Genomic DNA, 14,037 nt, shown 5'->3' with positions numbered 1-14,037 from the left:
ATTTTTCCTAGTGGACTGGGAGCAGGAAAGAGGGAGAAGGAGAGGTAGTGGCAAAACTTGCTGGTGACTCACCACCCTGGCAATTCAGTCAGGACTCTGGATTTACATCCTTGGCAGATCTTTTAACAGCACCTTGGTTTTACCTCTGAACAATGAGGTCGGAGATGACAGCTCCTCTTGTTGACATATCAGGCCCTTGGAAAATACTCAGTGGGTGAACTTTGCTTAGCCATGAATCCCTGCAGTAGGTCCCAAGTACATCTAGTGTATTGTAGTTGATGAATGAGGGTGAAAAGATAGGACTTGTTTTTCCCATTTAAAAAACCCCCAAGTGCACCATGAAGAAGATGGTTCCTCCTGAATGAGCCTCACTTTCACATTATTGCAAAGTACAAAAATCAAACCACATTAAGACAGGGACTAGCCGGGTACGGAGGCCCACACTTGAAGTCCCAGCTTCTTGGGAGGTTGAAGCAGGAGGGTCATTTGAGCCCAGGAGTCTGAGACCAGTCTGGGTAACACAGAAAGACCTCATCTCAAAATTAATTAATGACTCGAATTTAATGAAAAATAAAAGACAAAGACTATTTGAATATGTTAGGCCTCTTGCACTCTATAAGATATAAGGGTTATTATAGTTTTTACATGTGAAGGAAATACTCCAACATACTTGGACTGCAACAGTAAGTCTAAAGGAAGAACTACTTTATTATTACTCACCTTTAATTATTTCCTGTTTTATTATGCTAGATTATTAAAATGCCACTAGTACAGCATTATTATGATGATGATGTTATTTTTGTGTACTGGGCATTGAACCCAGGGCTTCATGGGTGCTAGACACGTGTTGTACCATGGACCTACTTTCCCAGTCCTTTATTTACTTACTTTTGTGATGCTGGAGATCAAACCCAGGGCTTCAGTCGGGCCTGGTGGTGCACACCTTTAGTCCTAGCAGCTCGGGAGGATTGCAAGTTCAAAGCCAGCCTCAGCAACTTAGGTACTAAAACAACTTAGTGAGACCCTGTCTCAAAATAAAATTCAAAAAGTGCTGGGGTGTTGCTCAGTGGTTAAGGCTCATGGGTTTAATCCCTGTTACCAAAACAAAAACAACAACCCAAAACCCCCAGGGCCTCATGCATGCTAGGCAAGCACCCTACCAGTGAGCCGCATCCCCAGCCCCTTATTTTTATTTTCTTTTGAGACAGGATCTTGTTAAGTTGCCCAGGCTGGCCTTGAATTTATTATCCTCCTGCCTTAGCCTCCCAAGTAGCTGGGATTAAAGGCATGTGCCTCCCTGCCCAGTCAGCCTCGTTATAACTAAAGAAGCAATACTGGGGCTGGGGCTGGGGCTCAGTGGTGGAGCACTTGCTTAGCAAGTATGAGGCATTGGGTTTGATTCTCACCATCACATATAAATAAGTAAATAAAGGTCCATCAGCAACTAATAAAAAATATATTTTTTAAAAAAAGAAACAAAGCTAAAATTTGTAAAAACTAAATTGGGTGAAGAGTCAATGTACCCAGCGCTTCACCCATGCTAAGCACGAACTTTACCACTGAGCTACACCCAGGCTCCCAAAGTACGCATTAAAAAGTTTTGTTTTTTAATGATGGAAACTTTGAAGCACATATAGACGCGTAGAGAATAATAAACAAACCCCATGTGCCCATCCCCTGTTTCAACAATTATCAACGTTTAATGTCTATCTTTTCTTTTTGTTTTTATTAAAACATCTTTATGGTGCATTATAATTGAACACGATCGAGATTCCTTGTTGCGTATTCCTACAGGCACACAGTACAACAATGTAACTTGGCTAATTCTCTCCCCAGTATTTTCTCTCTCCTTTATTCCCTCCTTCCTCTAGTTCCCTTCCTCCATTCTACTGGTCTCTCTTCTTTTTTTTATGAGATCCCTCCTTTTCTACCCTTTTTCTACCTAGCTTCCACATAGGACCCTTGACTTTCTGAGTTTTTGTGTATCTTTTTGTTAGGAGATGGGGCAGAGTATTACTAATGAGTCAGTGTCAGCAAAGTGTGCAAGGCTGTATGAATTGGAGGAGAGAATTCCCTTTTAATTGTTTAAAAATTTGAATAACAATTTGTTTTTTTTTAAGAGAGAGTGAGAGAGGAGAGAGAGTGAGAGAGAGAGAGAGAGAATTTTTTTTTAATATTTATTTTTTAGTTCTCGGCGGACACAACATCTTTGTTGGTATGTGGTGCTGAGGATCGAACCCGGGCCGCACGCATGCGAGGCGAGCGCGCTACCGCTTGAGCCACATCCCCAGCCCCTTGAATAACAATTTGAAAACCTATTTAAATAGTTTTAAATGATTCAGTTGCTAAAACTTGGCTAGCAAAGTATTGCTTAGTAGAAAGAGAATAGAACTTTGATCTAAGCATGTTATTGAGCACATTGCTTAAGTGGTCTTGAGTCGCCTTAAAATCAGTTTTGAGCCGGATGCAATGGCGCATCTCAGTGTCGTGGGAGGCTGATGCAGGAGGATCACAAGTTCAAAGCCAGCCTCAGCAAATTTGGGAAGTCCTGAGCAACTTAGCAAGACCCTGCCTCAAAATAAAAATGAAAGGGGCTGAGAATGTGGCTCAGTGGTTAAGTGCTCCTGAGTTCAATACCTGCTATCAAAAAAAAGGAGGAGGAGGAGGAAGGGGAGGGGGAGGGGAAGGAGATAGGGGGGAGGGGGAGAAGGAGGGGGAGAGGGGGGAAGGAGAGGGGGATGGGGAAGAAACAAATCAGTTTTGGATGCAGGCAAGAGAAAAATTATAAATAAAATACTCCTTTTTATTGTTACCTGTCATTTCTACATGGTTTGTTTAAACTTGTCTATCATATTCTTCACCCTCCATTATTTGATTGCTATGTAAATAGCAAATACTAGCTCATTTGTCCATGATGTAAATTCTTGAAAACAGTCTGTGAACTTGAACTTTCCTTGCCAATGTTACTGATTTTTTTGAGCTTGTCACCTGTGGAGTTCAACTTCATTTCATCTTCACATCAGCCTGTGCAGGAAGGTCCCCGCCCCGCCCCCCATTTCCCATTTTGTGCGATGAACCTGAGATTCGGGCAGGAAAGTAAATTTGTCCATTGTCACATAACTTGTGTGACCTAGGACTTTTAAAATTGGATTTTGTTTTTGGAAAGATGGTTTTTGTACCCAGACTCACAGATTTGAACTGCAATGTCATTAATCTAATCACTCTTTTCTTTTCTTTTTAATAATAGGCTACTGAGTTCAACCAGTGGAAGAATGTCCTGTTTGTCCTGCAGTTTCTTCTTTCCTGTTTTTTGGGGTAAGAAACCATAGATAAGAAGAAGGAAACTGGGCTGGGGATGTGGCTCAAGCGGTAGCGCGCTCGCCTGGCATGCGTGCGGCCCGGGTTCGATTCTCAGCACCACATACCAACAAAGATGTTGTGTTCGCCGAGAACTAGAAAATAAATATTAAAAATTCTCTCTCTCTCTCTCTCTCTCTCTCTCTCTCCTCTCTCACTCTCTCTTTAAAAAAAAAAAAAAAAAAAGAAGGAAACTTGGAAAATTCCTTTGCATGAGTAGTAAAATAAATTATTAGTAAATAGTGCAAAAGAATAAACAGGAAACATCAGCTGTACCCCTTCTTTCCCTCTCTATCACTGCAGTTTTCCTCTTGACAAGTTGAATATCGTCTCTCCTGATCTGTCCAAGTCCCTTTGTCCAGGTTTATCTACGTTTCTCCAGAAAGTCCATTCTGCTCCCCATTTCCACAGGCTTTGCATTTGCAGATTCAATGAAAAGTGCATAGGAAATACTCGGAAAGAATTGAGTCTATACTGAGCCTGACCAACTTTTAATTTTTGTCATTATTTTCTAGGCAATTCAGTTTAATACGTATCTACATTGAGTTTGCATTGTCTTAGGCAAACTTAGACCTAGAGATATTTTAAAGTACAGAAGGATGGGCACAGGTTTTATGACAACGTTGCACCATTTTCCGTAAGGGACTTAGCACCTGTGGATATTGGTGTCCACGGGAGTCCTGGAACCAATACACTCCGGATATGAGGGATCCTACAGAAAAGGGGTTGACCTTGATCCAGGACAGTGAGAGCTCAGCCCAAGAGGTCAGAAGCAAGCACAAAACTGTTTTGACTTTGAAAGTGATGCTAATATCACATTCTACTCCAAAACATGACATTGCCTATTGATTTTTGAAAGTTCATCTGAAAAGAAAAGTCAGCTGACATCTCGAGTTCAGTGCCAGGTTTTGGTCTTTGTCACCATGACCTTAGTTGCCCAAGATTCATTCCTCACATAAATATATAGCAATGACAACCTTTTACCCTAGTGCTGTACTTGTAGTATTCAGGGAAGTTTCTGAGGAGAGATGTCCAGGCTGCAGGGTCGTTCAATAATTAGGGTTTTGTTATTGAAATATCTTTATCTGTTGAGAGCTCTTGTGCCCTTTTTGATCTTTTAAAAACTTGGACAATTCCTTTGCATGAGTAGTAAAATAAATTATTAGTAAATAATTCAAATAGTGCAAAAGAATAAACAGGAAACATCAGCTGTACCCCTTCTTTCCCTCTCTAGCACTGCAGTTTTCCTCTTGAGAGAAGTAAGCCAGGCTCCACTAGTACGCAGGAATCCAAGTCTTAACCCATATTGAAAGGGTCTTTCAATTACTGTCTCAGGGATTACTCATCAAAAGATTTTTTCCTATGGGAAAAAGATGAATATACTCCTTTTCGTTATGTGTAAATGGACTAAGACAATTCATGATTTCTTTGATCAGCATTTTAATTCTCAAACTTGACTGTAACTACCTCTAGTATAGTTGTATGAGAAGCGTTCATGTGTATCTTCCAATCATTAATTCTCTCTTTTTTTTTTAAAGAAAGAGTGAGAGAGGGAACACAACATCTTTGTTTTGTATGTGGTGCTGAGGATCGAACCCGGGCCACACGCATGCCAGGCGAGCGCACTACCGCTTGAGCCACATCCCTAGCCCAATTAATTCTCTCTTTAACTGTGTCTAATTTAATGTTTATCCTGTTATTGAAATTTTTAAGTATCTTATATTCTATTTATACAAGTGCCACAGATTTTTTTCTAACTTATCTATTTATTCCTAACATTCTTTCACTAGTATTTGTGATTATACCTTTTATTTCTTGAGTGTTGCACACATAGTTATTTTATATTCTGTGTTTGATGATTCCAATATCTGGAGTTCTGGGTTGGGTCTTCTCCTCCCCATTTTTTAATTAGTGCGTGATAGTTGTACATACTGATGGGATTTGTTCTTGCTTATCTGTTCATGTACACACAACACAATATTACTATATAACAATATAATTTGGCCAATATCACCTCCCAGCATTTCCCCTCCCTCACCACCTCCTGCCCCTTACTCTCTTTCCTCTTTGATTTTCATGAGGCCTACTCCCCATCTTTCTTTTTTTTTTCCTCTCTATCTTCTGCATATGAGAGAAAACATGACCCTTAACCTTCTGAGTTTGACTTATAATGGTCTCTAGTCCTACCCATGTTCCTGCAAATGACATACTTTTGTTTTTCTTTATGGCTGAATAAAACTCCATTGTGTATACCACTCATCCACTGATGGGCACCTAAGTTGGATCCATAGTTTGACTATTGTGAATTGTGCTGCTTTGAACATGGTTATGCATGTCTCGCTATAGTATGCTGACTTTAATTCTTCAGGATAAATACTGAGGAGTGGTATAGCTGGCTCATATGGTAGATCCATGCCTAGACTTTTGAGTAACCTCCATACCAATTTCCATAGCGGTTGTACTAATTTATAGTATCACCAACTTCTTTATATACTCTCCAATATTTCTTATTATTTATAGTTTTGATGACTGCTATTTTGACTGGTATGAGATGAAATTTCAGTGCAGTTTTTAGATTTGTGTCTCCCTAATTGCTAATGATGTTGAACACTTTTTCATATATTTGTTGGCCATTTGTATTTCCTATTTTGATAGGTGACTATTAAATTTGCCCATTTATTTGATTTTTTTGGTGTAAATTTTCTTTATATATTCTAGATATTAATCTTCTGTCAGAAGAGTAGCTAGCAAAGATTTTCTCCCATTCTGTAGATTCTCTCTTCACATTTTTAATTGTTTTCTTTGCTGTGCAGAAGCTTTTTAATTTGATGCCATCCCATTTATTAACTTGGCATTATTTCCTGAGTTTTAGGGGTCCCATTGAGAAATTTGTTGCCTGTGCCTATATGTTGGAATGTTGATCCTATATTTTATTCTAGGAGTTGCATAGTTTCTGATATAAATTCTAGGTCTTTGATTCATTTTGAGCTGACTTTTCTGTAGGGTGAGAAATAATGGTCTAGTTTCATTCATCTCCATGGGGATAACCAGTTTTCCCAGTGCCATTTGTTATAAAGGCTGTCTGTTCTCCAGTGTATGTTTTTGCCACCTTTGTCAAGGATCAGATGAATGTAGGTGTCTGGATTTATCTCTTAGCTTCTATTCTGCACCATTATTCTCTGTCTGTTTTTAGGCCAGTACCATGTAGTTTTTGTTACCGTAGCTCTGTAGTATAATTTCAAGTCAGGGATTGTGATGCCTCCAGCATTGCTTTTTTGGTTTAGAATGGCTTTGGCTATTTTGGGTCTTTTATTCTTCCAAATGAGATTTAGGACTATTTTTTTTCCTAGTTCTGTAAAGAATGTCATAGGTATTTTGATGAGGAATTGTATTGAATTTGCATATTGCCTGTGGTGATACAGCCATGTTAATAATATTAATTCTGCCTATCCACAAACATGGGAGGGCTTTCCATCTTCTTGTGTCTTCTTCAATTTATTTTTTTTGTGTTTTATAGTTTTCATTGTAGAGGTCTTTCACCTCCTTGGTTAGATTTACTCCTAGGTTTTTTTTTTTTTTTTGAGACTATTATAAATGGAATTGTTTTCCTGGTTTCTTTCTTTCTCAGCAGATTCATTGCTGGTGTTTAGGAAAGCTATTGATTTTTGTATGTTGATTTTGTAACCTGCTACTTTGCCAAAATTGTTTGTTATTTCTAGCAGTCTTTTGGTGTAGTTCTTTGGGTCTTCTAAATATACTTTCCCTTTTAAAATCTCTTTTATTCCCTTGTCTTGCCTAACTGCTGGGGCTAGAATTTCTAGCACTATGTTAAGTAGGAGTGGTAACGGGGGACATCCTTGTCTTGACCTGATTTTGAGGAAATGCTATCAGTTTTCTCCCATTTACTAGGAGGTCTGCTGTGGGTCTTCTGTATGTCGTCTTTATGATGTTATGTAGGGTCCTTTTATCCCTAGTTTCTTCAGTGTTTTTATTATGAATGGGTTTCAAATTTTGTCAAAGGCCTTTTCTGCAACTATTGAGATTACTAAGTGATCCTTGTCCTGAATTCTGTTAATGTGATGAGTTATATTTATTGACGTGTGTATGTTAAACCATCCTTGCATCTATGGAATAAAACTAACCAAGCCGTGGCATATACTTTTAATATGTTGTTGAACTCAATTTGCTAACATATTATTAAGAATTTTTGCATCCAAGCCCCTCAGGGATACTGGTCTATAGTTTTTCTTTCCTTGATGTGACCTTGTCTGGTTTTGTGTGAGTGTGATACTGGCTTCACAGAATAAATTTCCAATATCTTCAGTTCTTAGGAAACTAAGTATGAGTTTTCGTCTTAGGTAACTGTCATTGTGGTTTGCTCTCCTGTGTTTGGTGACCTGCAATTGTGAGCATATTGCTTTATCTTAATCAGTCCTGTGTCCTGAAATTGGGAACTTTAGAAACTTTCCTACAGGGACAAGCTGATTTTGCTTCTTCTGGTAGCCAGGGGTTGCCTTGGACTTGTCTGAGTCCACCATGTTTGAGGGCCTGGCTCTGTGGCCCTCCCCACCTGGCTTTGGACCTGGTGTCAGGTCCCAGATGGAGCTGTTGCACCATGGTCCCCACCTTAAGGTCGCCATCTTGTTCCTACTGTCTGCTTCACAATGAGGTGACTCTTTCAAGACCAACAATGTCTTAATGAACGTGTCCTTTCCAGACATGGCTTTTCTGTACTGCGAAGGTCCTTAGGTACTCAGCCATTGCTGGAGGCATCAGTTGGATTAAATATTTGTAGATGTCTCTGTTGTTGATGGAGAACATTTAACCCAGAGAGGAAAACAAAAAAGCCACATTTGTGAGCCATCATTTGTCAAGCCATCTCCCTCTCTGTTTTTCCTCTTTTAAAACAAAACAAAACAAAACAAACAGACAAACCAAAAAAACCCGAGTCATACACATCAACTCAGCCCAGCTTCTTCCCCCGGCTGAGGATTCAGTCTTTCTCATTTCATCATAAACATGATAAGAATCTGCTTTTGTTGTCTGCCTGGCCCTTTACCATCCAATCACAGCATGTTAATCAGCTTTTCATTGCTGGGACCAAAATACCCAACGAGGACAACTTAGAGGAGGAGAAATGTACTTTGGTCTCAGAGGTTCAGTCCATGGGGGTGCATTGCTCAGGACCCAGGGTGAAGTAGAACATCATGGCGGAGGTGGTGGAGGAGGACCTCTGCTCAGTTCATGGCAGCAAGGAAGCCGGGTGGGGGGAAGCTGACCCCTCCAGGTCATGCCCCTGTGACCCACCTCCTCCAGCCACACCTCACCTGCCTACAGTGACCACTCAGTCCAGTCAGACTGGGGGGCTGATGAGGTTCCAGTTCTCACAATCCAATCATCTCACCTCTGAAAATCCTGCGTTAACTCGGGAGCTTTCGGGGACACCTCAGATCCAAACCCTAACACAGGGCATGAAGCAATCAAGAGGTAAACCCTCTGAAGTCAGCCACCTCAGTGGTAATGTGGTGGCAGCCCCTGCTATGAGCTGTCAATCAAGGGCTTGTCCCTCAGGGGCTAGACTCTGGGCCCGAGACCATGCGTTTCCTCCCCGTTTACTACAGGGCTTCTTAGAAAACAAGTAGACTCTGGTCAACTTATGATCAGTCGTCAATATCCATGAAATGTCACCAAGGTAAAGGTATTGTGAATAAGTCAGGGAACATGATAAAATCATCAACAATTTAGCTTCCTCCCAACCCTAAGGATAAAAACTAAGGAGAAGCCAGTTTTTGAAGTGGGTCTTAAGGGGACACTCAAATCCTGGTGCCATCCCACACTTAAGGACGTGAATTGTGGACTCAGATGACCTGAGTTTGAACTCTAGCTTTACCACTTATTATGAGCTGAGGGTTCTTGGGCAAGTTATATATAAACTCCCCGAGCCTCAGAGAACAATGAGCTAAAGTAACTGATTTATAGGAATGAAGTTATATGAATTGAGTGGTTTAATAGTATAGAGAACATGCTAAACACATAGAATATGTGCAATAAGAAATGCTGGGTTTTTTTTTTTTTGTACTGGGATTGAGCCCAGGGAGCTTAACTACTGAGACGCATCCCCAGCCCTTTATATATTTTATTTAGAGAGAGGGTCTCGCTGAGTTGCTTAGGGCCTCACTAAGTTGCTAAAGCTGGCTTTGAGCTTGCGATTCTCCTGCCTCAGCCTCCTGAGCTAGATCATCTGTTCTTGGAGGCAGCCTGTTGAGCCTGGTGTCCTCTGCAGCCGGGCAGATTTGGCTCTCCCTATATACAGCCCGTGGTTTCAAACGTTTTTCTTCTTTTATGTACACTTTACCTCTCGTGGTTACCTTTTAACTCTGGAAGTGCTGTGGAAGGAAGCTTTGATTCTGGCCTGGTGGATTTTTCAGAATCCTACTTCCTTGCAGATTCTCAAAGGACACCCCCGTGGGCTGAAGTATCTGCATTTCCAAAGCCCTGGAAGCCACTGCAAGCTTTGACCACATCCTTGTGTTTGGGGACTGGCCCTGGGCATAGGCAGTCCTTTCTTTCCTGATGGATGCTCATCGGGCATCTCAGGGTTAGTCACAGGCATGTCCAGTGCGGGACTCCCTGAGATCCGGGCTCAGTGTCTGGGTTCATCTCACTGCTTCCAAGTGTGCATGTCAAACTTGCCTTCCTCAATAACCAAACCTCTGTTCTCAGTTGAGAATATAATTAAGAAATTATTACACTCTTTAAAAAAGTATGCTAAGAATTGCTGAAATGGTAGAAGGATGGATGTTTGATTTCCTTTCGATTTGTGGTAGGGGACTCAGTATTAGGAAACAGCACTCTATGTGATCAGGCAGAGGACTCAGTATTAAGAAACAGCACTCTATGTGATCAGGCAGAGGACTCAGTATTAGGAAACAGAACTCTGTGCCACCAGGGGTTTGTAAGTATAGCATATGGAGTTACCTGGAGTGAAGCTACTTCAGGAAGGTGAACTGGATTATAGGAGGCAAGATGGTTTAGAGCTAAGGTAAAATACAGAATGGGATTTAGGTCAACAGACTAGATGTTTGAGAAACTAGCTCCGCAGGTCTTTTTAATCTTGCTGAGAAATTACAGCTTCCAGTTCCTTTCTTCCAGTGGCTGGCACTGTCCCCTGGGCCCCAAGAGGATTATCCTAATTGGTTTCTGCCCCAGAGGCAGGCCCTTTGATTCTATTGAAGCAGTAATGGATTCCTTAATTGAAACCCCAAAGTATCAAATTTTGCCTATTCACAGCCCCCCAAATGCCCTATTTCTGTATTTTCAACTCATTCTTCTGAAGAGGTAGGAACAGGAGAAAGTTGGATCCTGCTGGTTTCCCGGTCAGGGGGCTAACGGAACCCGTCCTGGGTGTGAATGTTTCCATCTCATGTCTGAGAAGATGTCAGTGGAAGATTTGAGCTTCAGAAAGATGCTTCATGTGTACCCCATGACCTTGTGCATCTGGCAGGTGACAAGGTCCTGAGCTGGATACAGCTCTTCCCAGAGGCGAGGAAGCCGGGATTACTTGAAATTTTTTGAAATCTAGAATTAAAATAGAAAATGTGCCTCGGTCCTGGGTGGAAAAAAACAGACTCACACTGAGCTCCTCCCACTGTCCCCTCACCACACAGGTCACGCCTGTGACCTCTTAGGGTGTGGGAGTAAGCCATCGATTCTGCAGTGGACGCCAGCCGGTGTCCCCTGATTGACTTCAGTTCTGACAAGTTGAAGACTCCGTCCCCAAGATCTCTCCCATTTCTGAACCAGTGGCAAGCCCAGGCCTTCCAACTGGCTAAAATTGGGGTTCTCACCACCCCCTCCTTGAGTTTGAGGAATTTGCTAGAATGTCTCCCAGAATTCAGGGAAACTCTGCCGACTGACCAGCTTATTTTAAAGGATGCAAATAAACAGCTGGACAGACTAGATGGACACACAGGGGGGGTCTGGAAGGGCCCCCAGTGCAGGAGCTCCCCCCATTGCTGTGCAGCTGGGGTGTGGCCAGGTGGGCGAGTCTGTTCTTGATCTCCTTCTGTGAGCCTCCATGAGCTCTGCTGGGCAGAAGCCCTGTGATTCCTGTCCTTTTGGATTCTTACCGTGACTTCAGTTGTGGACATCCATAACCCTGTAGAAATGGGCCTGGGCAGAGGGCAGAATCCAGTGCTGATAGGGCAGCTAGGAAACCCAGCAAGGTGCAGGCTCCTCTTGGCCTCTGTGCAGCCCGCCTTCCTCCTGGACATGGGGCAGGGCCTTGGTGGCCATCTCCAGGACAGGAAAGTGTGGGGGAGATTAGAGTACATGGCCTGCCCTGAGAAGACAGAGTCTAGTGCCCATGGCCAACGCTGAGGAGGGAGCTCTGCACCCGAAACCTTGGATGAAAACATAGGTGTTTTATCCAAGGTTGGTAGGAGGCATATAGAAGTGATCTTCTATTATCTGAACATTTGCGTGGAATTTCTGCGTGTGCTGGTGCATGAAAGGTAACCAGTAACAGTAAGCGAGGTCATGTGAGTTGTTCGTGACTGGCGTGGTCGGGCCAGATTAACCTCGGGTAAATCAGTTATTTTTCAGGTCCCTTTTGGGTTTCCACCTGGGCACCCTATTACTGGGGGCCCCATAAGCCACAACACTCAGCTGGCAGTTATTACCAGAAAAACTGTGCATAATAATGTGCCATTATATTTCAAAGGTACACAGATAATATTATGTTTTAAAGTGGAAAAAAATTAGAATTCAGCAGTGTTTTAAAATATCTTTGCATTTTGTTAATCTAAAAATCAACACTGCTGACATGGAGGTTGATGTTTTTGATGTTACAAGTGGTGTGGTTTCTTTTGTGTGGAGTTAACAGAGGCTCTTTTAGTTCGAAGCTTTGGTCTTATCCAACGTGCAGTGCAAGTACTTACTTGCATATAGAAATAGACGGTTTCTTTAAAAATAATTTCTACGTTCTACTTTGATCCTAGTGGTGTAGAGCCTCCCTCTCTGGGGACATCTAGTGGCCATGGTGTGAAATGCAGCCTGTCTGGCTGGAAGCCTTCTGTCACTAAGACAGCTGTCAGAGAGGGTTCCTCTAGCCACCCACACTCCTGGTACTGGGATCTTAGATCCCATCCACAGGTTCTGATTGCACGCTGAGTTGCTTTCATTGAGGTGCAGTTGGTCTCCTGTGTCGCGTGATTGGAACTTTAGAATTGGGATTTTAAAGCCAAGATAAAAACAAGGGCATTCATGATTTTCCTTGGTTGAAGGCTGTGTTCAAGTTTCAGAAGGCTGCAGGAAGCAGCCGGCCTGTCCTCTCTGACTGGACATGTCTTATTTTTCTGGACTCTGAGTCCCTCCAGGGCTGATGCTGTGGATTAGCTTCTTCAAGGCCAAGGTGCATCTGCACTCGGTGACGCCACATTGACTTTTTAAATCTTTTCATTTTAGGCTTGCATAGGATTATTGCAGTTCTCTAAACTAATGTTGAATTCATTGAATTGTAACAATTCTAAAACATAGGTTTTTCCGAATCTTCCAAGTTTATCGTCTAAATACACTGCTCGTAAAGTTAGTAATTTTTCTACAACGGTAAAGACATCAGCTTCCATTATTTGATTCGCGGTTTATTGACTCAAGCTTAACTGATTTACATCTACTAAACATTTTACTGTGAATTCGTTCCATTCACAACTTAGTGAACCCCCAACCATTTTAAACATTTTAAACTGCATTTACAATTGTGATCTGCTGGGTTTTTCCTGACTACCACAACCCCTGGGGCTGGCTGTCAGAGCTAATAGGTTTCTTTATGCACTTAGGCAGCTCTTTGAAATCTAATAAAGCAAACTTGGAAATGTGGCCAATCAGTTTTTCATTATTGTCCTGCTGGGGACAGAACCCAGGGACTGGGGTGTGCCGGGCAAGCTGTGCTCTTCCCAACGAGCTACATCCCCAGTCTGTCCGTCAGTTTTTAAAGCGAACATTCAAATTCTGTGTACAGGTTTACTCAGACTCTTATTCCTTTCAAATTAAAACTGCAAGTCTCATATCAGTTACACATTTCAAATTAAAACCACAGAGGTCTCGAACTTGCCCACTTGTTCTAATTACCTAATAACCATCGTACACATTCCTCTGAAGGTCACAGACTTCAGGTTTGTGGTTTACTCCTCCTGTAAACTTTGATGGGCTTTAGCTCTAATATTTTTCCCTCTACCATTCCTAGTAGAAAACACACTCAGGTCAAGCGGGGTTCCAGCGTTGAAGGTCTGTGACGCTGATTCTGTTGGTAACAAGCAGCAGGCTGAGCCCGGCACTTGAGACTGGCAGGAAGAACTTACCTGCCCCAGGTGCATCAGCTCTTTCTTGGAATCAAACTTACTTTGCTTTGTTAGTAGGGGACCCAAGCTCATACCTTTCACCTGGGGTTTATCTTTACAACCCCACGCATCTTATGCATTCCATGTACATTTCAAATTTCACTTGGCCAATTTTCTTTTTTGGGTACCGAGTATTGAACTCAGGGGCACTTGACCACTGAGCCACATCCCAGCCCTATTTTTTCTTTTTAAGAGACAGGGTCTCATTGAGTTGCTTAGTGCCTCAAAGTTGCTGAGGCTGGCTTTGAACTCACAGTTCTTCTGTCTCAGCCTCCCGAGCCAC

At 42.1% G+C, this 14,037-nt stretch overlaps 1 protein-coding gene across 1 annotated transcript in view; it reads left to right on the top strand.

Annotated features, from left to right (window-relative positions):
- Window positions 1-14,037, top strand: part of LOC308631625 (nucleotide sugar transporter SLC35D2-like) — a gene marked incomplete at both ends in the record, with an annotated part of 64,613 nt that overhangs the window by 31,858 nt on the left and 18,718 nt on the right. The window contains one exon of the mRNA XM_081263004.1: window positions 3,248-3,315. Coding sequence (XP_081119130.1) covers window positions 3,248-3,315 — 68 coding nt within the window. The remainder of the gene's footprint in view (window positions 1-3,247; window positions 3,316-14,037) is intronic.

This window comes from Spermophilus citellus (assembly GCF_964194105.1).
Source record: "Spermophilus citellus genome assembly, chromosome: 12".
NCBI classification, from domain to species: Eukaryota; Metazoa; Chordata; class Mammalia; order Rodentia; family Sciuridae; genus Spermophilus; species Spermophilus citellus.
The sequence above is the reverse complement of the archived record's forward strand: the minus strand, read 5'-3'. Positions and strand labels throughout refer to the sequence as shown.